Below are 26,260 nucleotides of genomic sequence, written 5' to 3' on the forward strand. Positions count from 1 at the left end.
ATATCGCTGTAGTTTATTCTTTGTCGTAATATATATGAACAATGACAAATATAAGATTGTTTTAAGTATTTTCTGTGAGCTCGTAACTACTTACTAGCTTATAGAAAATACTTAAAACAATCTTATATTTATCATTCTTCATATATATTACACTATGTAACAAAATTTTTACTTTTTCTTGTTCCTGAGCAGAAACTGTTATTTCCCTATTGCTTATGCCCAAAGTAAATGGAAAAGACCTATTTTTTCTTCAAACTTTGCTTTTATAACCTGGGTAATGAAATGTTTAAATTTACCCATTTTCCAGAACATTCCAGGTAGATTCAGTGCTGAGTAACTGACAGAGAATTTTCTCGAACTTACAAGAATTTTCAAGAACTTTCTAGAATGTTGTAGAACTTACAAGAATTTTTAGAATGTTGTTGAATTTACAAGAATTTTCTAGAACTTTTCTTAGTAATATATATACAGGGGCTCACCACTCATCACTTCAGTTTAGTTCTATCTGCCTAAGTGAACACGTAGGCCTATCTGATTTTATCAGAGATGGCATCAAGAAGCTGCAAACATTCTCCAGGCGCATTCTGCTATGTACAGTTTTGTATGTGGCCAATTTATCAAGACAAGAGCGAAAACGTACTCTGTGACAGCATCTGCTAAAATGTATGAAGCCTACAAAGCATATTTTGGCATGCCTGTCGGGGATCAAGACAAACCCTGGGCACCTCATTTTACCAGCGAGCATTGCAAAAAAACTCTAGAAGGTAAGACGGACAATTTTTACTTGCTTGAATAACAAGATTTTATATTACACAAATTTTAGACCTTTTAAAATTTAAATATCTTTTTTTATTTCCAATAGTATAGAAAATATATCACATAAAATATTTTGTATAAACCTCTTACACATTAGCTGTGGATAAAATAAATTTATTCTTCATAATAATTTTATTTTGCTCTTTTGCAGGATGGTACAGAGGGGAAAAGAGAGCCATGAAGTTCACTATTCCAAGATTTTGGCGTGAACCCACTGACCACTTAAGCAATTGCTACTTCTGCATGGTGGACCCTTCCAAACGTCGGGCTAGCAAGAATGCATCTGTTATCATGTATCAGGACCTTCCATCATCCATCGCCCCAGTGCGACACTGCCCTGAGCTCCCTGTACCAACTCCGCCTGAGAGAAAACAACCACCCTCAGAAGAGAGCAGCAAATCAGAAGAGGAGGTAGACGTTGAAGATCCAGATTACAATTTCAGAGATGCAGCTGGTGATAAAAACCCATACTACCCCAACCAAAGAGACCTCAATGACTTGATCAGAGATCTTGGTCTAACAAAGTCGAATGCCGAGCTTTTGACATCTGGGTTCAAGGATTAGATTTGTTAAACGAAAGTGTGCAAGTCGCAAGTCAGAGGAAGCGTCACCGACATTTTTCAAGCTTCTTTACTCGTCAAGATGTGCTCTGATTCTTGAACGTCACTACCAAGGAGCGTATAACGAAAACATGATGGGAGACAATATTTGGGGGCTGATACGTGAAAGTGATTTCACATTACAGTCGCAAATCTCGAAAAACTACTTACTTCTAACCATTTTTTTTCATTTTTGGATAACTTTAGCATAAACACATGTAAATTTTGATTCATATGTTGCTTTATTCAGACCTTACGTGGATGAAAATGTGCAAAAATGTCCGTTTTTAAATAGAAAATAGATTAATTTCTAAATTTCATTATCCAAGTCACAAAAGCAAAGTTTGAAGGGAATAACGGCAATTTTTTGTACTTTTACAACATAAGCAATTAAGAAATAACACATACTATCCAGGAACAAAATTTGTTTCACACAGTGTTATCAATACCTATAGAAATAGCTGACATTTCAATAAGCATGTTATTGTTTACAAATTTCTTATCAGTGTCAAATATTTCATGCGCAGTTGAGACTTAAGAGATTTTAGAATTCTTAGGCCTGAACACACGTTGTTATTTTCTAATTCCTAGCAAAGTTATTACATAAAAGCTATCTGCGCAATGCCATCGTAATTTCAAAATTGTAAGCTACAGAGAAAGTAACTGGTCAACAACGACCTCTACCTGCTCCCAGGCTATTCTTATTTTGACCTAATATTGGTACTTGACCATTACTTTTATAGGGCACTCACAAACAAAAGTGTAGACATGTTTTGTTTCTTCCAGCAGATGGAAGCGATGTAAAAATCCCTCTGATTTCCAATCCGATCATGCTAACCTAAAAGCACGCCCGGTCTCAAACTAGAAAGTCTTTGTTAAGTGTCCTATGTGACAAGAGAGCCAATAAATTATACTCGTAAAATGTATTTGTAATAAGTAAAATCCCACTATGCTTGCAGAACTTTATAATTATATATTTTGTCACCATCTGATGTTAAAAAGAAGTATTTTCGTTGATACATAAAATTAGTTTTTATGTTTCAGAATACTAACTGGGAATTCATCTGTTTAATGTGGAAGGACGTTATGGTTTCAATGGTTGATAAAAATGTATAATATATATAAAACTAAACTTCTTTCATTGTAACAGATTAGCCTGAAATAACGAATAGCACCATAAAACGACATCGATTTAATACACATTAAAAGGAAGGTAAACTATAATTTCTGATAATTTAATCTACCTAATATATTTTACTCGCTTTTACACGCTTCGTATTTCCAGTGGGAAAAGCTAGGGAATATGGCCATTTAGCTGTGTATACATGTTGAATAATTAATACAGTGTTTTGATTTTGGTTTTACGACAGTAAGCACTAAAAAGAGAACCATAAACTATCATATTACTGCATCTTTAATCTTAACAATGAATTACTCTGCTATGTTGAACTAACATTATATGCTGCAACACGTAAAATTTCTCTCTTTATGTGGCCCGGTGGTTTCGGCGCACGACTGGCAATCTGAGAGTCACGAGTTCGAATGCACGTTCCAATAAACATGCTCACCTATTCAGCCGTGGGTGCTTTGTAATGCCACCGTCAATCTCGCTATTTGTCGGTAAAAGAGTAGCCCAAGAGTTGGCGGTGGGTGGGGATGACTAGCTTCATTCCCTCCAGTATTTTACTGCTAAATTAGGGACGATTAGCGCAGATAGTTCTCGCGCACCTTTGCGTGAAATTCAAAAGCGAACTCTCTTTATATATATACATCAAGACAAAAAATAAGTTTAACACTTTTAGTTAGTTTAGTTTAGTTATCACCTTTAGATTCCATCGAGGAACATAGGGCCGCAATCGCTTGCGGATTCTTCAACAGGTATTTAAGTGAGTAGGTTATTAGCCCACTGCACCGAGCCGTCCCTAATTTAGTAGTGTAAGACTAGAGGGAAGGCAGCTAGTCATCACCACCCACCGCCAACTCTTGGGCTACTCTTTTACCAACGAATAGTGGGATTGACCGTCACATTATAACGCACCCCACGGCTGGGAGCGCGAGCATGTTTGGCGCGACGCGGGTGCGAACCCGCGACCCTCGGATTACGAGTCGCACGCCTTACACGCTTGGCCATGCCAGGCCTTTAACACTTTTAAGGTAGGAAAAAATATCACAGAGAGATTACAAAAGACAAAATAATCTAATTTTAAAACTCCAATATTGAGTTCTGTAACTTGCAACAAAATCTGTGTTGATGATAGAATGGTTTTTCAATTGAGATTACTAGGTTTTGCTTACTGGTTTGAATTTCGCGCAAAGCTACTCGAGGACTATCTGCACTAACCGTCCTTAATTTAGCAGTGTAAGACTAGAAGGAAGGCAGCTAGTTATTGCCACCCACCGCCATCTCTTAGGCTACTCTTTCACCAACGAATAGTGGGATTGACCGCAACTCTATAACGTCCCCACGGCTAAAAGGGAGAGCATGTTTGGTACGACGGGGTTTCGAACCCGCGTCCCTTGGATTACGAGTCGAGTGCCTTAACCACCTGGCCATATCGGGCCAACAGCTTTGGTAGCTGACGCGATTGCTCGTAATATCTCTTATGTATTATGCATATACACTACACACACAATAAGATCAGGAATAGATCCACTTGTATCTGAATGTAAACAATATACATGCCTTGACTTTCTATCGCACCGAAGTTGATATTTTTATTACTATAGTTCTAACAACGCAAAACCGGCATGGCCAGGTGGTTAAGGCACTCGACTCGTAATCCAAGGGACGCGGGTTCGAAACCCCGTCACACCAAACATGCTCGCCCTTTCAGCCGTGGGGCATTATAACGTTACGGTCAATCCTACTATTCGTTGGTACAAGAGTAGCTCAAGAGTTGGTCTTGGTAGTGATGACTATTTGTCTTCCCTGTAGTCTTACACTCCTAAAATAGGGACAGATAACGCAGATAGCCCTCGTGTAGCTTTGCGCGAAATTCAAAACAAACTGACAGCGCAAACGAAATTCTTAGAAGAAAAGCTACACAGGCTGTAGAATGTAATAATATTTCGCAAAATTTTAAATACATCGAAGCTTACTTGTATAAAATTCTGGTAAGGAGCATATCTGGAGTTCGATTCCCAGCAGTAGATACGGCAAGTAACCCAGTGTGGTTCGTGGTATAATTTTATATTCGATGTCAAGACGTGGGAGGATCAGATGCACTGTGATTTTTTTTCTCTACCCAGTGTGGCTGTGCCCTCATGTAAACAAACAATCTACGCTGTGGGCAGATGTAACTTTAGGTATAGCCACGAGATGAAGTGGTATTGATGAAACTTTTATTTGGTAAATTGTTTTGTTTTGTTTTCCTGTTGGTATTTTTATTAACAAGAACTAGGAATATAAACACGTTCATAAGCATGCAGGTTTGTTGTCAATGTTAGAGACATTTTAAGATGATACAAAACTGGGGCCTAAGAATTTACCCTGAATACAGCGATGTTGAAAAAACACTACTTACGGTTTAAGGTGTTTTTCGGTTAGTATCGAGAAGGAATAAATGTTACAATACCGAGAGTGTTATCACGAATAAATAAAACATTGTTCACAAGAAGCGGCCCGGCATGGCCAAGGGTGTTAAGGCGTGTGACTCGTAATCTGAGGGTTATGGGTTCGCATCCTCGTCACGCCAAACATGCTCACCCTTTCAGCCGTGGGTGCGTTATAATGTGACGGTCAATCCCACTATTCGTTGGTAAAAGAGTAGCCCAAGAGTTGGCGGTGGGTGGTGATGACTAGCTGACTTCCCTCTAGTCTTACACTGCTCAATTAGGGACGGCTAGCACAGATAGCCCTCGAGTAGCTTTGTGCGAAAAACAAACAAACAAATTTACAAGAAGCCTTAAATATTTGCTTAATTTGTATTAAAAAATAATCTAAAGTACCTGATAGCTAACAACAACAAAAGGACCTTCATTAGCAAGAAAAAAAAACTATTAATATTTTATACTGTCATGAAAATTATTAAAAATTACAGTTTGATTAATAATAAGTCAGCTGGCGATACAACAAATATATATATATTGTTTTAAGTCAAGTAAAAATGTCAATTTTTAACACATACACATATAAAGGAAACTACTTCTTCGGATGACTTGTTTGAAACACGCGAAACACACAAATAACATTACTGGAATGGAGAAATGTGTTTTAGTGGGAAAAGCATATGAGTAACATTCTCTTATTTAATTACTGTTTGACAGTGTATTCCTTTTTTAAATATTTGATCTTTACAGATCTGGCTATATAACTGAACATTCCTTTATTAATTATTTGATCTTTACATATCTGGCTATACAATTGAATATTCCTTTATTAAATATTTGATCTTTACAGATCTAATTATATAATTGAATATTCCTTTTTTAAATATTCGATCTTTACAGATATGGCTATACAATTGAATATTCCTTTATTAATTATTTGTTATTTACAGATCTGGCTATACAATTGAATATTCCTTTATTAAATATTTGATCTTTACAGATCTGGCTATAGAATGCAATATTCCTTTATTAAATACTTGATCTTCAGAAATTTGGCTGTATAAATGGCTATTTCTCATTTCGTTAATTTATTCTCTGATCTTAACAGATCTAACTATACAATTGGTTATCTCTGATCTTGTCATTTAATATCTGACTTTGACAGATCTCGTCATCAAAAGAAAATATTCTGTGATTTAGTGGTTGAACCTGACAAATCTGGTTGTAAAAGTGGATGTTCCCAAACTTAAACGTTACACAAATAATGTCCAAGGACTAAAACACAGTAATGGAGTAGTCATTTATTATACCTCACCAACAGGGTTGCTAAGAAATTGTTATGCTTGTAATAAAGTTAAACAATGGGATATCTGTGCTCTGCCCACCACAGGTATCGAAAACCGGTTTCTAGCGTTGTGAGACTGTAGAAATACCGTTGTGCTCGGGGGGAGTGTTGTTTTAGCAAGCACCTGTCTATGTCTGAGAACAATGTTTTACTTTTTACCCCATTGAGACTAAATATAGCAAAAATATTGCTATTAGCAGTTATACGGGACTCAGCCAACGAGTTTATGTAAAAGAAAACAACAAAACACAGAAGGCAAAAATAAAAACATTTCTAAATGTATTTCTCATTACAACCAAATCTGTTACGCTTGAAATAAATAGTATTCGCTTTAACGAGCACTTGTTTACTCATGTTGTTAACGTTTGATACGTCACCTTGAATTAATTACCCTGATGAATAAAATAGAAGCAACTTTTTCATCACTTCATCTTAAAAAATAGGCCAATAAATTTCAGCTTCTCTTCCGAGCTCATCCAAACGAATTAATCTTCAAAGAGGTGAGATTATCACTGTGGGTAATAGTTTTACCAAACTTATCTTCAAGTTTTAAAATTTTGTTATATGATTATCGCAACAACAGATCTCTCTTGCAACAGTTCTCTCATCACTGTTCGATTAACTGAAACGTAAATTTGCCTCAAACAATACTTGTATTTTTTGTTGTTTTACATGCTAGTAATTCAGATAAACGGCATTTACGTTCCGGTAATTTTTTCGTACGCACTTTATAAATAATCAATTTATTCAATGGAAAAATCTTGTACTCTCGCATCTTGTTTGAGCCTTCACATATATGGGTCGTTAAGATCACTAAAGAAAAATAAACAATCGTATTCTAATGATGCGGCGAGTCAAACAATTACAGATAAACAGACATTTGAAAATAAATTATTCGGGTGTAAATGTAAGAAAATGGAACATTGACACTAACATGTTGGTTCTGTGCTATTTCCATAACATTGCTTTTATCGTTTGGAACACAAAACTGTCACTCACAAGAAAATCTGTAGTTGAAAAGTAAAGTGTTCTTGGTCTGCTAAAAAGCCTCGTGAAATTAAATAATACCGAAAAAATCTAGTTACACTGAGTCACGCCAGTTCTTGGTTCTGTGCTATTTCTATGACATTGCTTTTATCATTTGGAATACAAAACCGTCACACGCAAGAAAATCTCAGTTGAAAAGTGTTTTTGTTCTACTGAAAAGCCTCGTAAGATTGAGTAATACAAAAAAAATATAATATAGTTACACTTTATCACGCCTGATTGGATGACAGTTGTCTCTTCATGTTGTTATTTGTTTTGGGACAAGGCCACGAATCTAAATGCATCTGACATTGTATGTTTTGGAACATTGTTTTCATCTAATCCGCTGTAGGGCCCAGGATGGCCAGGTGGTTAAGGCGCTTGACTCGTAATTCGATGGTCGTGGATTCGAATACCCGTCACACCAAGCATGCTCGCCCTTTCAGTCATGGCGGCGTTATAATGTGATGCTCAATCCCACTATTCGTTGGTAAAATAGTAGCCCAAGAGTTAACGGTGGGTGGTGATGACTAGCTGCCTTTCCTCTAGTCTTACACTGATAAATTAGGAACGGTTAGCGCAGATACTCCTCGTGTAGCTTTGCGAGAAATTCGAAACAAACAAATAAACAATCTAATCCGAGATGTAGTAGTATTAATGTTACAGTTAATTTCATGCGCATCAGCTATTGTTTTAATACTTAATAAAAACAAAGAGTAAAAGTGAATTTAAAATGATTTACATGTTGTCGTTGTTTTTTAAGCGTTTTTTAGCACAGATGCCCGTTACAGTTTTTGGTAGGGCAACTGAGCGCTCGAGCTGAAAGCAAGTTCAAACAAAGTGAAATGTGCGTTGTTTTTTTTCTTTAAATAAACGAATACATATGAAATTAATATTTTAAGTGAAATTTAGTTCAGGCTAGTTTGATTTAGCTTTTAACAGTTTATTTATAAGACTTACAATTATTTCAGTTTTTGTTTTATTTGATTGTTCGTTTGTTGTTAATTAAGCTCAAAGCTGCTCAATGGACTATCTTTGTTGTACCTACCACATGAATCGAAAGTAGTTTTAACATTATGAGCCCTCTGACTTATCGTTGAGTCCTTGCAGGTACGTTATTTCAGACGAAGTAACTGTTCTTATTTTTTTCACTTCTGGCATCTTTTGGTTGAAAGAGTAAACAATATTGGTACCTCGACAATTAAGAATCAAGCTCAAAGTTGATTCTTTTACTTAAAGTTTAACCTGCCATAATAATTTATAGAACAGAAACTCACGCTTTCTGCTAATGGTCAGTACAGTACCGACATTTTGACAGTACTTGTTACTATAGGTCAGTACTGTGTGTGTGTGTTTTCTTATGATAAAGTCACATCGGGCTGTCTGTTGTGTCCACCGGGAGGAATCGATTGGGTTGTTTTGAATTTCGTGCAAAGCTACGCGAGGACTATCTGCGCTAGTCGTCCCTAATTTAGCAGTGTAAGACTAGAGGGAAGGCAGCTAGTCATCACCACCCACCGCCAACTCTTGGGCTACTCTTTTACCAACGAATAGTGGGATTCACCGTCACATTATAACACCCCCATGGCTGAAAGGACGAGCGTGTTTGGTGTGACGGAGATTCGAACCTGCGACCCTCGGATTACGAGTCGAGTGCCTTAACCACCTGGCTATGCCAGGCCAAGAGAGAAATCGAACCCTTGATTTTAGCGATATCTCACCGGGGGACGTGGGTCAGTATAAAACCCACTATTGAAAAATATAGTAAGAAAATGTTTATTTTAGTTTGACGCGATTCAAACAAACGTTTCCAACTTGATAACTGATAAAAACAACTCAATTTCTGTGCTTGATATGCTTTGGCAACGTTGTGACGTTTATCATGAAAATATCAGGAGGTAGAAAAATATCATTAATATATATATTATTATATACCTGAGTCAGAAGTATATAAGAATATATTAACTGTTTCAGTTTCCTTTACCAAATCCGGCTTCTGGGATTTGGTATTGTTAAAAAAACAAATAAAAATACACATTTTCGATTCTGTAAGTTTGTTTTAACAATATATAAATGTATTCTTCATTTAAAACAAAAAGCCTTTCAATGTCTCAGCAGTGAATCTCAGGGCTTATAACAAGAAATTGGGTTGCGAAACTTACAATAAGCACAGCTCTCTTGTTAACAATAGAAGTTATTAAAAAAATTAATTCAAGAATTATACGTCTTAAATTGAAATGTCTTAGCGTTATGATTTATCACACAACACACCGTAACACATGTGCAGTTGTATTGAGAAGTGTTGTCAACCATGTAAATTTACATATAATTTTAAACTCACTTCTTTAAATTCGAAAGATTGTAACACCATTTTTTTCCTAACGGCTTATGAACTTTTAAAAAAAGCAAGGGGAAATTCTATGAGAAATAACACAAAATCCTAACTTTCACACAATTTATTCATAACATATTATTATAGTATTCATTATCATCTCACCAAGACGTTTTGTAGATGCCTTAAGATCTCACTATACACTTAAAACATGGTATACGCTCTGTGATGATCAGAATGATTATTGTAGGAAGAGGCAGCGGCCAAAGTCGTGGTGGCAGGTGTGCTTTCAGTTACCCGTTTTCAGTATTCCTAGAGACACAGAATGTTTGCAGACTTACAACACTAGGAAATAGGTTTTTATACCCGTGGTAGGCAGAGCACAGATAGTCAGCCCTTCGTGTAGCTTTGTGCTTAACTTCAAACAAACAAACATACAGTCAATACCCAGGTCTTATTGTCCTTCCAGAGTGTTTCACGTGATTAATTAATTGACACTCTTTGACAATAAAAAATGTTTAACAGGCCGAAGTTGAAAGGTCAAGAATCAAAGAAGGAAGTGAGTAAGGCTCAAGAAACGACTCTTCGTATTAGCCTTATTGTGTTTGTTGGAGTAGAAACTTATTTTAATAACCAGCCATTTTTTCCTTACATTCTCCCACTAACATACCCCTTGTTCCAAGTTATAATACCACAAATTTAGGTTGAAATTGGCCCAGCGACCTAGGAGTACTTAGATAAAGGACACACAGACAGATCGATATTGTGTTTTTGTAAATATGAATATTTATACACGTGTATAAAATATCACATATTAGGATTCTACACCGAAAAATAATAAATGTCGCATTTACATTTTCAATAATTTTCTTGAAAACACAGCAGTCTCAGACCACGGGGAATTTGGACCCCATGACTTCTCCCCTTACAAGATCGACCAATGTCACATTTCACAGTTGGTTTGTAAGAGTTGAATGTGGCAGAGTTTTCAGCAGTGCCGAAAGTCGTGTCGAATTCTGACCTTACAACGAAATAAAGCGTAAATCAAACCTTTACCGTCCTTACTACTTGAAATAAATTTTTTAAAAATATGATTAATTCACTAGTTCAAGTAAGAGTTTTTGATTCTTCAAGTTGTTTCTCTAATAAATTAATCAACTAACTATTATTCTGAGATTGGTTAATAACTTCCATTCATCTTCTTAGGAAATTTAACCTCGTTAGATAACTTTGTTTATTCAAAAATATACATTACTGGCTCGAATCCAAACCATTAAATTTATTTATTATCTTCACGTTACGATATTACAGACGTAAAAAATAGAAGTATTTTCGTCACTTTAGAAAGTCTTCCGGTGAGTAAGAGATAAGTTTATGGACTTTCAACACTAAAATCCAGGATTCTATAACCCATAGTGGACAGAGCACATGTAATCTATTGTGCAACTTTGCGCTAAAAGTGGGAATAAACAAATAAACAGTTAAAAAAATTTCATTTCTTCCTCTTGTTGGATATTAGCGCAAAGTTACTTAAAGGCTGTTTGGGATAACCACCCTTACTTTTAAATTCATGGGCTAAAAGAAATGCAACTAATCAATAGAACCTACAACAGACTCATGAGGTACTTTAATAGAATGGTGAGATTTGACCATTATTCTTATAATGCATACGCTATTGCAATTACGGCAACAGGACGCAAGTCATGCCCTTCTTTAAGTTATAGTCTGGCACACTAGCCACTTGGACCCCCAGCACAGAAAAGCAACAACAATGAAACAGAAGCAAATTTATATTTGCATATTTAGGTGGTTAGGACGCTGGAATCGTAATCTAAGGGTTGCGGGTTCGAATCCCCGTCACACCAAACATGTCCATCTTTTCATCCGTGGGGGCATTATAATGTTACAATTAAATCCACTATTCGTTGGTAAAAGAGTAGTCCAAGAGTTGGTGATGATGACTAGCTGCCTTCACTCTAGTCTTACACTGCTAGATTAGGGACAGCTAACACAAAGAAACAAACAAAAACTTGAATAATCTATAATTGCGAGAACTTAAACTTAAAGAAAGCTAAAAAAATTCAAACATTAATTTTATGGAGTTAATTATTATCATAGGCGGTTTTACCGTTGTTGTTGTTTCATTATTGTTGTTGGGTTTTTTTCTCCAAAACGTTGTCTTTAGCAGGAGCAATTTACATGTTTGAAAATGCGTTTCAAAAATAAATTAATAACGTTTCTCTGTAATGTATTTACAATTGGAACAGAACATTATACCACCTAAAAGTTACACGGCCAGGTCAGATACTTCAAGTTTCAAGGATATCTTTACCTAGTTAAGGAAGCTAAGTAAAAGGAGGACAACCAATGGCTACAACACACGTCTCCAAAACAACCAATGACAGGAATACACGTCTCTATGCGACTTCTCTTAACCAAATAATTGATAAGTGTATTGAATCTCGGCTGTAAAAAAACACCGGAGCTGAAAGTATGGAACGTATTCAGCGAAATATCTCGAGTCATCTTTCGCCGTGAGTACGTTATGATGCGATCGTCAATCCCAATATTTGATGGTAAAATAGTAATCCAAAGGTTGGAGTTAGGTGGTCTTTACTAGCTGCCCGCTCTCTAAACTAAACTAAACTGGAGACGACTACCGTAGATAGCTCTCGTGCAGCTTTGCGCGAAATTCAAACCAACCCTCGGACCTTCCGATTCGCAGCCTCGCAGGTTAGTCATTAGGCAACATTAACTTCCGAGTTAAAATGGGAAAATAAGTGCAGAAATGTATATCAATGTTATTAACTTTGTATCAAAATCCAAGGTAATTTCTATACCAATAATTTCTTACTGTGATTATTTTTAGAAAATAAATTATACAGAGGAAACAACAAACTTTTTCAGGAAATTATAAAAGCTCAACACGAGGAACACACACCATTCATAAACATGGAAAATGGAAGTCCGATATAGGAAAACTGAAGACACGTACCTTTTGTATCAGAAGTAAAGAGATGAACCAAGAGAAAAGCCAAGACATTGTATCTGTTAAGAAGTATTATCTGATGAAGACCAAACCACTAGAAATACTTAAGCAGTCTTGCAGCAGTTTTAGTTGAGATTTAATCTCCAGAATATCAGGTGTGCTGGGAAAAGAGAAATATTAACGTCTTTAGAAAACGCTATTTTGGGTTAAAATATAACAAATGTTATTTAAAGACAATAAAAAGTATCGGAAATGCGTTAAGAACATACGTTTGGAATTCAAATGCTGGAAATTACTTCAGAAATTAATCTAAGCTTACTCTAAAGCTTTTTAAAAATAATTGAGTGTACGTTACTTTAGAACAGCAATTATTCTGTAAAATTATATCATTGTTGTGTTTTGTTTGAAATTAAATACAAAGCTACACAATGGGCTATCTGTGCATTGCTCACCACGGGTATTGAAACTCGGATTCTAGCGTTGTAAGTTCGCAGACACACCGCTGTGCCACTGGGAGACTCATTACCTGAAGTAATACTGAAAATTTTAAAAGCACTGAAAAAAGCCGCCTTAACGTCCCGAAAAAAAGCAGGGAACATTTATGTGTGTTTGCCTGAAGATGGCAGAATCGTTCAGGAAAAGTAACTTCATCACTGTGAGATTAAAAAAAAAAGTTCCCTATTGCAAATATTTACTGAAACTCAATTTCGTATATTTACCATTAAGTAGACGTAATTTCCAGGCGGAGCAAAAATATATTTATTAGCAAGTCAATAACAAGTTAAATTCTACCCATTCTACTCTATAAATCTGGTTGAAAACAAAATATCACGATATGTTGCGTATTAATAAGCCATGTTCGACTCTTTTCCTTTTGATGAACAGATAGGTGAATCTTAAAAAAAGAAGTGCTGACGTATTAAGTCTTGTTAGATCATAACCATTCTGATTAAAAGACGGGGTTGATTAGAAAAAAATCCAACACCTTCTGTTGAAGTCATTAAAGCGGTTGAACTTAAGATATCTAAGAACTGATTCAGATAAACAACACGATTAATATCAAACAATCCATAATTGTTCTCCAAAACACACCATTCGGAAACACCAACAACAACAAAAATCATCATTAACCCTAAATGCGAATAATGTTATTTTTAGACACCAATCCTAGACAGGACACATATGAAGAAACAAGAGGGAAAGAACACGGGTCTGCTTTACATTATATATTGGGTAGTTCAGTTCTTAAAAGCAGAACGCGAGGTTTAAACATTGAAATTGGAAAGTATAGACTACTTTTGTCTTCTTTAAATTCTAGTAATGTGCAAGACTATTCAACGTAATTTAGAATGAACAGATTACGTCTAAATGTTATCTCGTAATCTGAGGCTCGCGGGTTCGAATCCCTGTCACACCAAACACGCTCGCTCTTTTAGCCATGGGGGTGTTATAATGTGACGGTCAATCCCACTATTTGTTGGTAAAAGAGTAGCCCAAGAATTGGCGGTGGGTGAGGATGACTAGCTGCCTTCCCTTTAGTCTTACACTGCTAAATTAGGAACATGTAGTGCAGATAGCTCTCGTGTAGTTTTGTGCGAAACCCAAACCAAACCAAACCCTAAATGTTATTTGAGTAGGGTTCCCAAACTTTCTTAGCCTCCACTTCCAGTGCAATTTGCATCCTAATTGAGTTACTGAATACCTTAACGTTATTGTGTATTTTATTTATTTCCTACGATTTGTCTGGAAATTTTTTCGGCTCTCTAAGTAGTACCCAACTTGTGAGTTCCTGGCATAGGCTATAAATCGAAAGAGCTCTCTTTTTTTTTTTTCTGGGTAAATTTACCATTACTCACTCTTTTTCTTTTTTAGGATCTTCTGAACCAGTACTTAGGTTCAAGTACATCAATCATATTAAGAAATCATAACATCACACTAAATGTTTCAGATAATAAGGACGAATTGCACTTTCTCACTTCTGTACTACAATATTCTGTATAGCTCTGATTTAACTCAAGAAAACATAAAACTATCGATAATATACTTCTACTATTATCTTCCCGTTTCCTTTCCATCAACTTTCTTTTCACCAAAAACAAATACCTGCAAATATTTCTTCCTCTTAAGTTACCTTGTTAGGCACCATCGATAAGGCATAATGTCGACAGTGGTCTATGAACAGTATTGGAAACGATAAAATTTTATTGAATACGTCAAAAACATAGAGATGAAAGAGGTCTTTCTGACATGCCAACACATTTATTATGCCTTAACAGTCTTTCCTGAAGCTATAAGGCCCAGAGCCACTACTTACATTTTCCCAACTCTTAAACATTGTTTCCTTACTTTTTCGAAGAATTTAACCATTATTTTCAGAGCCTATGAATCGAAGAGTTTAACCGTTACTATGCGTTATTACTTTTCAAAACCATTGAATCACAAGCACACTATTGTTCACAGAATTTAAATTCTGTTCTCTCTCCATCAAATTTCTAATTTTGTTCTTTTTTCCAGTTCTCCGAAAAACGACAAAAAACACTTGTTATAATTTTAGTAATTCCACTCTTTTCTTTTTGTCAAAGCCACTTGCTTCACCCATTCTGGTAATTCCATTGATCAATCTTCCTTGACCTGACAAAGGTGAAATGTGTGCGTTTGTGTGAAAGTGTTGATGCTGGGCTAATTCTATCAAGATTTGATAAAGCATCGCAATATTGTAGACTAAGCTTCCACGAGTGCAATTATAAATGCAGCTTAGTCTCTGTACATCACGCAGTGTGTATAATCACTACTGTCCACTAATTAGAGAAAGAGGACAACAGTAACCGGAAATTGAGCAAGATATATTTTCAGTACTGAACATTACATCTGATTGTATTTTTTTCTGTGATTAAAGGAAGTTGTCTAAATAAAGTGTTATGAGATAAGTGTTCGAATACATCTCAAAATAAGTATTGATTTACATGCTTTTAGCAGGGACCACTGTTCGTCAAGAGACTCTACTTAAGTACTTCCTAAGTTGACATTTAATATTTCACTCCATGACAGATTGAGCATCCTGTCTCCTGAAGAGAGCTGACGTAAACATAAATAAGTATATAGTCCAAATTTCAAAAATCTCCTCATAAAACATTTAATTTACGAAAACACTACTAGCAGTACCCTGTATGATTATTTTTAAGAGGAACAGCTACTAACTACCTGTTAAATGAAATTTAAAACCTAACATCGTGAGTAGACCGGTCTAGAATTGTGGAATAATGGGCAACAAATATGCGCATTTATCTCTTAAGCTTATTAAATGTAAAGTATTTCAGAATGAAAGTTTATATTTTAGTTTTCCAGAAGGTAAGATCCCCCCTTTTCGTCGTCCATACGTACACAAACTCGAAAAAGTGTCATTTACTCAAGAAAAACCAGTCGCGAAAGAGACTGAACATTTTCTATAGATGAATTAGCTAGTTGGTCAAATAAGCCCTTCGACCATTTAAGTTCCGATGCCCTATGGCTTGACATGGCCAGGTGTTTAGGCCGTTTGACTTGTAGTGTGAGGGTTGCGTGTTCGAAGCCCTTCTCACTAAACATGCTCGCTCTTACAGCCGTGAGAGCATTATAATATAATGGTCAATCCTACTATTTGTTGATAAATTAGGGACGGTTAGCGCAGATAGCTCTCGTATAGCTTTGCGCGAAATTCAAAACAAACCTATGCTCCAAACAACAAATAAATTTTCCAAATATTTGAACAATCTAAACTTTTAAACCAACAGAAACAAGCAGAATCCATTTGTACTGTCAAGAACTCAACTTCCATATCGCAGGTAACTAAATGAACTAATTAAAACTGTAAAGAATTTGACTATCATACTTGAAATAAACCTAATACATCTGCCAGGCCCATAAGTATTATAAGTTTTTGTCTTCAAAAACCACTTGAAACTTACAGAATTGTTAAAAACTCCCACTCGATTAGAAACCAATTTAAACCATACAGATCCGTGAAGAGCCTAAACTATCACATCTTAAAAAATGAGATTCTACCAGATTATTCAGGTAAAAGCAAAACAATCTGAATTTACCATACATAATATCTATACATACGTTACTACACTTCCAAAACCATGTAAACCTGCAAATGAAATTAGCTAAGAAGTTAAATTTGTACATGTTCAGAAACCACATTAATCTATTAGACCTGTCAAAAAATTAGTTCCCTGTTTCTAAAAAAACATAACTGAGACTGCAATACATATCAATGGCTTACGTTCCTATACCTCTTAAAATTAACTGTGCCTGCTTGTCCCATCAATAATTTATATTCCCAAGCCTCTAGTAGCTAATTGAATATGGGAAACCTGCCAGTTGGTTATGTTCGATTATCTTCAGAAACCATCTAAAAATGTAAGATCTTTGAAACTCCAAAGCTTCATGCCCTCTCTTCAGAGACTATATAAATCTGCCTCCCCCAGTGGAACAAAGGTATGTCTGCGGACACCGGGCTTCAATGCCCATGGTTGGCAGAGCACAGACAGTCCATTGTGTAGCTTTGCGCCTAATTCCAAACAAAAAGTACATAAATCTACCAGACTTATAATAAATTTATACTTGCATAATTTACTGAACCTTCCGGGTCCATACAAAAACTTAAATTCTCACAATTCCTGAACCTAACTAAACTTGTTAGATTAACAAAAAAAAAAAGTTTCTGACTTCCACGTTCTATATCCAGAAACCAATATAATCTGTTTAGGTGTCGCAGGTTTAAAATTTCACACCTCCATAAACTCTACAAATTTAAAGTATCTTCAAAACCCAGGCTCAAGATTGCTAAGTAAAGAATGAACCAAACAAAAACAACAAAAGAAAACGAGTAAACTAAACTTAAAAACATAAAATTATTTATTCACACCACACTGTTATGTTATCAAACTGAATGGAATTCTAATTCGCGTTATTACTTGTTATTTGTTGTGATCGAAAAAAAAGTAAAAAAAAAAAAAAATCAACAGAGCAAAAAAATAAGATACTGACTTAAAACTGTTTAGAACTGTTAGACAACAATTCTGAACCGTTTTAAATCAGTCTCTACATGTTTCTTCATAAATACTAGCTTGAGATTTAAGTTACAGAATGCACCTTTAACTGTATAAAAGGGCTAACACGTCTTTACGACCTTCAGGCATCTGGTTAGCATTGGCATGATAAACTAAATGTAGAAATTGCAGCGAACATTAGAAAAAATATATATTGGAATAACGATACATCTTACGCCAAGATTTCAAACTATCTTAACTTACGACTCACATATGTTACAAAACAATTATCTGGGATTTGTGTTACTGTTGTAATACAGTTCAATAATTTCTCGTAGAACTCTTATGTTCTGGGTTTTGGGAATCATTATTCCATAAATATTTTTAAAATTAATATATGTTTATATTTTACAAGATCTTGTTCTGCAACACAATGTGACATGTCTTTAAACAGTAGACCACGACCCACTGTTTGAAAACCATTATCTTTTACTAGTTATAAAAGGATGGAATTAATAGCTATCTCGATTCTTCTTAGGTTTATCAACACTCCATAAACCATCTGAGCCTTTCAATATAAGACATTTCCACTTCCAACCATAAATTTCATCACATAAACATGTAACTTAAACCTATTCGATAACTACTTTGTTCACAATGAACTGGAAACATCATACTTAAGAAGATTTTTTTTTTCATCTCTAATTTTTTTGTATGTCAATCATACATATTAAATAGATTTTCTAGGCTCATGTTTGTGGGATATCAGACTTGATATTTGTCGGAACATGGATAAAAAATCAGGAAACATTATAAGGGAAAAATTAGAAACAGGTCTTTGGGAATAATGTGGACCAGATAAGTTCGAAAATGTTTTCTTCTAAATGTCAATTACAAAAAACAAAATGGCCGTCATCTAATAATTTTATTTCATTCTTTTCATATACTCAACTGCTATGTCTTGGCAAAATCCCTATAAGGAGCATTGTAGTAATAATGTTGTATATATAGATTACAATAATACGCAACCTACAAATGCATATCAAAGTAATATAATTAGTTCACTTTATATCGCGAATTAGCGTATCTAACATGTATTAAAATACCGAAAAAGACACAACATTTGCGTTCTTTTTTTTTAACAAATTCGAAATTCTAAATTCTCCAAGATAAATTAATCAATCAGCATTTTCAGATTCGGCGGATCCAAATCATATTTAGAAGTCAAGTTGTTAGCTCGTACCTTTGATATATCTATTTCGGAAATCTCAGTTAGTCTATTACGATAGATTTATGCATCCCTGTCTCTTAGGTGCTTGTAATTAAATGAAATACTAAAAAGTTAAAAATAAAATTAAATAATAAAATTTTTACTTTTTATTGTTCCTGGGCAAAAAGTGTTATTTCCCAATTGCTTATGCCTAAAGTAAATAGAAAAGACCTATTTTTCTCTTCAAACTTTGATTTTGAGACAGGGGTAATGAAATTTTCAACTTTACCCATTTTCCAGAACATTTCAGGTAGATTCAGTGCTAAATAGCTGATAGAGAATTTTCTCGAACTTAAAAGAATTTTCAAAAACTTTCCAGAATGTTGTAGAACTTACGAAAATGTTCTAGAACTTTCCATAGTAATATATATAGAGGGCTCACCAGTCACCACTTTAGTTTAGTTCTAGCTGCCTAAGTGAACACATAGACCTATCTGATTTTATCAGATATGGCATCAAGTCGCTGCAAGCATTCTCCAGACGCATTCTGCTACATATGTGGCAAATTTATCAAGAAAGAGAGAAAAAGTACTCAGTGACAGCATCTGTCTTGAAGTATGATGAGTATGGCTGGGAGTATTACCTTCAAAATTATGTCATTCCTGATGGGTCTCCAAGGAAGCTTTACCAAGTTTCCCTGCTATCTTTGCCCTTTGGGACAGCAGGAACACTGTAGTGCGCTACAACAGGAAGCACTAGCTACAACGGACCGAGTTTTCTGTAGGGAGGCACAATGTCAAGTGTGAGCCACTAGTGGACTTCCAGAAGGTGTTGTTCCCACCATTGCACATAAAATTGGGTCTTATGAAACAATTTGTCACACTCTCGATAAGGAGTCTGCAGCCTTCAAGTGCCTTCAAGACTCCTTCCCTAAGCTGTTTGAGGCAAAGGTCAAAGCTGGTGTCTTCGTTGGACCACAAATAAAGAAGATGCCTGGAGTGCACAGAATTCCCTAAGAAGTTCAATGGGAAGGAAAAAAAAGCTTGGGGCAGCTTTGTCGCAGTGGTTCGGGGCTTCTTGGGTAATCAAAAGGCCGAACTACTTGTGGAACTACTTGAGGCTCTGGTGAGGAACTACGGCAAAATGGGTTGCAGAATGTCCCTGAAAGTCTATATCCTTGACGCTCATCTTGATAAATTCAAGGAAAACATGGGAGCACACTCAGAGGAGCAAGGCAAGCGCTTACACCAAGATATACTGGATCTTGAACGCCACTATCAAAGAGTATATAACGAAAACATGATGGAAGACTATATTTGGGGGCTGATACGGAAAGTGATTTACAATACAGTCGCAAATCTCGAAAAACTACTCACTTCTAAACATTTTTGTTCATTTTTGTACAACTTTAGTATAAATACATGTAAACCTTGATTCATATATTGTTTTATTCAAACCTTATGTAAATGAAAATGTGCAAATTTGCCCGTTTTTACATAGAAAATAGGTTAATTTCTAAACTTCATCACCCAGGTTACAAAAGCAAAGTTTGAAGGAAATAATGGCCATTTTCTGTACCTTTACAGCATAAGCAATTAAGAAATAACACATACTATCAGGAACAAAATTTGTTTTACATAGTGTAATTAATGTTAAAACTAAGTAAAATGATTTTGACTATTATTGTCCTTACCAATTTAGAGGTCAGTTCTAAATGTTTTAAGTCGGCTGAATACCATGTGATATTATTAGATTTATGCCTGAAATTAGTTTTATCCCTGAGAGTTTTCAGTTGATTATTAAATGTGCTTTAATCATTACAATGATTGTTTCGGATTACGTACAAAGCTACCCAAGTGCACTACCTGTACTTTGTTCACTACGGGTATCAAAACTCGGTTTCTTGATGTGTATATCCACTGACATACCGCTGTGCCACTAGGGGGCTAATCAGTATAGGTTTCAGTTTCTTGTATATTGATTTATGGCATCATTTTCTTCGAGTCAGTTTGCTATATGGAAACGATTTATTAGCTAATAAGTTGTTTTTGTTCTTGTTCTGGTCAATATAAATAAATTTTATAACCCTATTTTTAGGTATCAGTTGTGCCAGTTTAACGGATTTTCAACACCTTTGGTTTTTAATACCATTTATAGAAATTAAGTTGTTTACATATCCTTGACTGTTGTGAGTCACAAAAGCAACTATTGCATTTTTCTTTCAATAATTTTGTATATTATTAATATTATAATTATTTTTACCATATATTTCTCAATAAAAAGGCAAGGTTTACTCGTGAAGATAGGTTTCTATGAAATGTTAAGGCTAGTCTTCTCAGTGGTTTAAAACGTGCTTTATGTCTCTGAATCTGAGATCCGAAACTTATTTTAAGTATTTTCAAGTTACGTTAATTATATTGAAGAATGCCTTGGTTGCTTTTCAAATTGATATTTGCCTCACGTAGTCAACCGCCTTATTCTCATCAAGCCCCTTCCCATGTATTCATCTCAGTAATGTTTAAATTGTCTTCCAAAAGTCAAAATTCTTCTTAAGGCGCATTCGTGAAGGTAGATCTTGCAACCTTTGTTTTTAAATAAAAACGTTTTATGCTCATGGTAATGTTGTGGGGATTAGAATAATTCTGAAATAATATGATGAATCACATGTACGAGAGAAAAAAAAAAAAAAGAACGAAGCCTTCTACGTCCACCTAACTGATAAAATACTCAATCATGCTAGCACTGAAACCAGTAAAACATAGTTAGTCCTCTTGAAAATATTCAAATAGGTTTTAGTTGATTCGAGTTCTAATATGAAAGACTCCAGTTGAATGGATAACGCACACATTTTCATGAAAAAGACAAACTTTCATTTCGTTCATTACCAACTCAGAAGACAACAGCAGATAGATTATCATTCAGAACGTAAGATAGAAGGTAGATGGGCCGATGGTAATTAGCACATAAAGCATTTAAAAGACTTAGTTAAAAACTGTATTAGGTGATCTTATAAGCTGCTAATTATATCAATGACACATTTTACTTTGCACATTTAGTCTATGGTAACTAACTTACTGGAATACAGAATTTTTTAATGAAAATTAAACACTAAATTTTTACAGTTTATAATTCCTTGAAAGTAAGATATTTCTTCAGTTTGTTATAGATTAGAAAGTATTGACCTAAAACTAGTTTAAAGATGGAACAGAAAGATATCGTACAAATAATTCAAGTCATACCACTTTGTTGCATTCCCAGGAAAGTGTTGTCATACATGGATTCCCGTTTGTTTAAAATAATAAAACTGAAATAATAAGTAAATCAGATATTATTGCTTGTATACAAACTCTTTTGTTCCATTCACACCCTTCACGTGACGCGTTCAGCCACCGCGGGTGTCGGTTTTCGTCTGCTCAAAATTTCACGAGAAACAACATCAATATGCGCGTGCTCAACAGCCTATAGTACAATTTAGTGCGTTTAAGAAATATTTATAGTTGTGATATAACGTTTTATAACGTTTTGATTTTAATTAAATATTTATTTTTGTATCAAAACCCGGTAGATTATTAAGAAATAAAATGTGATAATACTTTGAAAAAATGATAAAGAATTTTTTTATTTCTGGCGTATAATCTCTAACTCCTGACTTTATAGATAATAAGTATGCATGATTTATTATAGCAAAATCACATCGGACTATTTGCTGTGTTAACCCATTGATATTAGCATTGTAAATTTGAAGACATAGATAATAAAAACCTATATTAGCTGTGCGTAAATATTGTGTGTTAAGTGTACACTTAACAGTGTAGCCTAATGGTTAGTGTTATCGAACTGTGAATCCGAGAGTTCGTGGTTCACAAACCGTTACTGCAAAGAGCGTACTTCGTATGTTTCCAATCCTAGAGGAATATTATGGTTTTGTGGCTTTTCGGAGAATTACCAAACGTCAAATTATCAGTACGTCGCTCCACATGAGAAAGATAAAATAGGGCAGGTGGCAGCACTGTCTATGTAGAGATGTTCCTGGTTGTTCATCAAAATAGTATTTAAAACATCTCTTCGTCAGGTTATCAGAACTTTACAATACTGTACAGTATTTCCTCTCATAACAATATTTATGTAATGACTCAGTCATAAGTTCTAGAAATGTCTGTAAATATCATGACAAAAAATTTGAATTTTCTATTCCTCTTTTCATTGGATTTTTTTATTACATGATAACTCAAAGACCAAAACAAGAGTGTCAACCAGTTTTGATGATGTGATGTAGTTTCAAACGGAATATCTGCTTTTTTGTATTATTAATTGGTAATAATTTTAAAATCTCATAGTTCCAGGTGTTAGTGATGTCGAGAAAACCCACTTGTAGAGAAATATATATGTAAAAACGGCTCGTTTGGGTTGAGAAAATATTTTACGATGAGGAGAACAACGTTTTGACCTTCTTCGGTCATCGTAAAATATTTTCTCAACCGAAACGAGTCGTTTTTACATATATATAATTCCAGGTGTGAATGATGTTATCATTAGCCCTTGGAGTTAGCTTTCTTACAAACATTTAATGTTTTTTTTTAAAATCTTAAAAACAGGGTGAAGCGAGAATTATCAGCCTACAGTAGAGAAACAATAAATAATACAGTTGGAACCTCATTGTATTTAGAACTTGGTTATAAACATAACCTTCCTGTGTCTATTGAAACAATGCATTAGAAAACATGTAAACAAGTGAAGAAAACTTCTTTTTAAAAAAAGGAAGTAATTGTAAGGATGACTGCTATTAATCATTCAAAACCAACACAAACAAGGTAGGGAATGGCAGTTGCATCATCTCTATATAATAGCAGAGACGCATAGTGTAGTATAATGTTAAGAGGCAAAAATAGGATAAATTAGACTTAATTGTGATTGAATAGTTATATAAATTGCTATATATTAATTCTTATTATATAGGGGTGATGGAATTGCTATCCTTACTACCTTGTTTGCATTGTTTTTGAAGGATTTATATTAGCCATCCCTATATTTACTTACGTTTTTGAAAACTTTCTTCTTTACCCATATACCACAAGCTGGAGACTGCTGCGTTGGGTCGCTGGTCACTCTATCAGTGTCTCTAGCTGTACTTATGTGGCAGTGAATTTTTTTTTAGGGAATGTATACTTATCTATCTTTATATTTCGCTTCAAAAACCTGTACCACACCATAAAAGGTTTTGAGGGATGCATAAAAAGTGACAGATAGAAGAGAATGTTTAGAATTATACTACTTTGTGTAGTTCTTAAAAGGATTAAATCTAGAGAGAGATAAATATCTTCAACAGTCTTTTCTCTTATAAAAGCAAATGAGAATGTATGCTAGTTTAGACAAGAATGACTTGTTTTGGAGCATGAATTTTTAAAAGATGCTCCCTTAATCACCAAGCACGCGCCATGAAATAACACGATAAAGCTGAGTAAGTGTCGTTGAATGAACAGTTAAAAACAAAGGGAAAAAATCCTTGAATAACATACGCAGTTTTAACGTTTCTTCAGTTCTGAGTTATTTTAGGGCTTGGTCTTGTATTAGTACGTCGAAAAGCGTTTTTAAATAAACAGTGTTTCAAAGTTCAACCTGTCCCTTATCCCAGGGCATTTCGATGTGAGTTTTGATGTAAATCTGGCAATGCACAAATAATTATTATAATTAGTTTGTTTGATTTCGATTTTCATTAATAAAACTAGCTTTATGTTTGACTTTACTGCGAGACATTCAAAGTCAGAATAAACAACAAGAAACAAAACCCAAAAGCAATCAAACTAAGGAATGACAGGATACAACTCCTTAGTGTAGGTATAATGGTGAAGTTGTCAGCACGTGAGGTTACGTTACTGGTTGTTGTATTTCGTTTTGTGATATCTTTGTTTTGTAATTTTCTGCATATTACATTTGCTTATTTAATTTTAGTAAAGTTCAACTGATATTTGCTATGTAGTGAAGCCAGATGTTTTTATTATTTTTTATTAAGTAAAAAAATAAACAATATATTATCTGTAAAGCATCCACTGCAGGCATCGTGCTCTTAATTTACGCATTACGAGGTGACAAGATTATAGGCTATTTATTCTAGAACACTACTGTTGAAGTAGGGTAAAACCGTCTAATGATTAACTGCTTATATTTGCCAGTAAAGAAAGAAAAAATTCTGAGAGTGTTGGTTATGCATTTGATTTTAAAATGGTTTTCTATTTCAAGTCATATAAATGAACTTTATGCATACTTTGATCATAACAGAAATGGTCTAAATAATATATATATACAGATTATTCTTGGTTGGTTTGGTTTTTTATGGAGCAAAGCAACTAGGCTATCTGCGCCGATTATTCTTGAAAAAATCAAACGAACAGATAAAGCTACTTCATCATGTCTTGAAAACAATTCAAATAAACCCTTGTTATTCATTCCTGAACAATGTCATGTAAATTTTCACATATATCAAATGACGATTATTCTTGAAAAATGTGGTCTGAAAGGTGCGAAAATTTACGTGATATTGTTCAGGAATGAATAACAAGGGTTTATTTGAATTGTTTCCAAGACATGGTGAAGTAGTTTTATTTGTTCGTTTAATTTTGGAACAGAACTACACAAACAGCTCTCTGTGTTCTGTCTATCGCTGGGAATCAAACCTCGGATTTTAGCTCGTAATACTAAATAGTTTACATCTATGTCTTATTTAACATAAAGTGTAAAAAATAAGCCATATTTCTGAAAGCTTAACCTCTTGACCTTTGATTATACCAAAAAAGTTTGTGAAACGAAGAATTTGTAAAGATTTCTGTTTCTCAACACGTACACTCTCTTCAAAAATAGTTAACGTAGATTTTATTTCATATAAACGGTTATGTTCAATGAAATAACATTTCCTTACCTTCATAAAATACATTAAAGTAATATTTGTTGTTAAGTGCAAAGCTACACAAAGGGCTTTTTTGCATTCTGCTCACCTCGGGTATCAAAACCAAATTTTTAGAGCTATAAGCCCTGAGCCACCATCAGTCTTAGTTTTATGAGTAATACTTTAAATTAATATTTCTTACTAGGTTATAATTTTTATTTTGTTGTCAACCTCTTAAGTTGATTTTTGCTAACTTTAAATGATTTAACTGCTAATTATTTTTAACTTCACCGTTTGTTATTTTATAATGAAAATTACTACCTTCTTTGTAGTGCCCACTGTCCACTGTCATTGTCCACATTTTTATGGTGTATATGCTCGTCCAGTTGTCTGCTTTAAAATTTTAGGCATTACTGTAAAAAGTGTATGCAGCAAGAATTGTGCTGATTTACAATTACGTCATTATAAACCGAAATGTATA

The 26,260-nt window shown here is 34.6% G+C and overlaps 2 protein-coding genes across 6 annotated transcripts in view; one reads left to right on the forward strand and one right to left on the reverse strand.

The window, feature by feature from the left end:
- The window catches only part of LOC143252623 (calcitonin gene-related peptide type 1 receptor-like), a 60,734-nt gene extending 36,685 nt beyond the window's left edge, over positions 1–24,049 (reverse strand). For 3 of the 5 annotated variants that reach the window (XM_076505032.1, XM_076505031.1, XM_076505028.1), the window contains exons 1-2: positions 22,139–22,338; positions 12,663–12,816 (exon numbers count right to left, since the gene is read on the reverse strand). In XM_076505032.1, the coding sequence (XP_076361147.1) occupies positions 12,663–12,710 (48 nt within the window). In that variant the 5' untranslated portion in view covers positions 12,711–12,816; positions 22,139–22,338. Of the gene's footprint in view, positions 1–12,662; positions 12,817–22,138; positions 22,341–23,936 lie in introns of those variants that run through there. The other 2 variants (XM_076505029.1, XM_076505030.1) reach the window with 2 other exon arrangements.
- Positions 521–2,251, forward strand: LOC143254555 (uncharacterized). The gene is made up of 2 exons (XM_076509717.1): positions 521–764; positions 968–2,251. The coding sequence occupies exons 1-2, from the start codon at positions 590–592 to the stop codon at positions 1,378–1,380; spliced, it is 588 nt and encodes a 195-aa protein (XP_076365832.1). The 5' UTR covers positions 521–589; the 3' UTR covers positions 1,381–2,251.
- Positions 24,050–26,260: the final 2,211 nt, after the last annotated feature.

Source organism: Tachypleus tridentatus, chromosome 6 (genome assembly GCF_004210375.1).
Source record: "Tachypleus tridentatus isolate NWPU-2018 chromosome 6, ASM421037v1, whole genome shotgun sequence".
In the NCBI taxonomy this organism is placed as follows: domain Eukaryota; kingdom Metazoa; phylum Arthropoda; class Merostomata; order Xiphosura; family Limulidae; genus Tachypleus; species Tachypleus tridentatus.

What these genes read in the sequence shown, in the direction of transcription:
- LOC143254555 (XM_076509717.1), top strand. Translation starts at nt 590, where the DNA reads ATGTACAGTTTTGTATGTGGCCAATTTATCAAGACAAGAGCGAAAACG. An exon ending in TTGCAAAAAAACTCTAGAAG is followed by an intron (nt 765 to 967) that starts GTAAGACGGACA and finishes GCTCTTTTGCAG; the next exon opens with GATGGTACAGAGGGGAAAAG.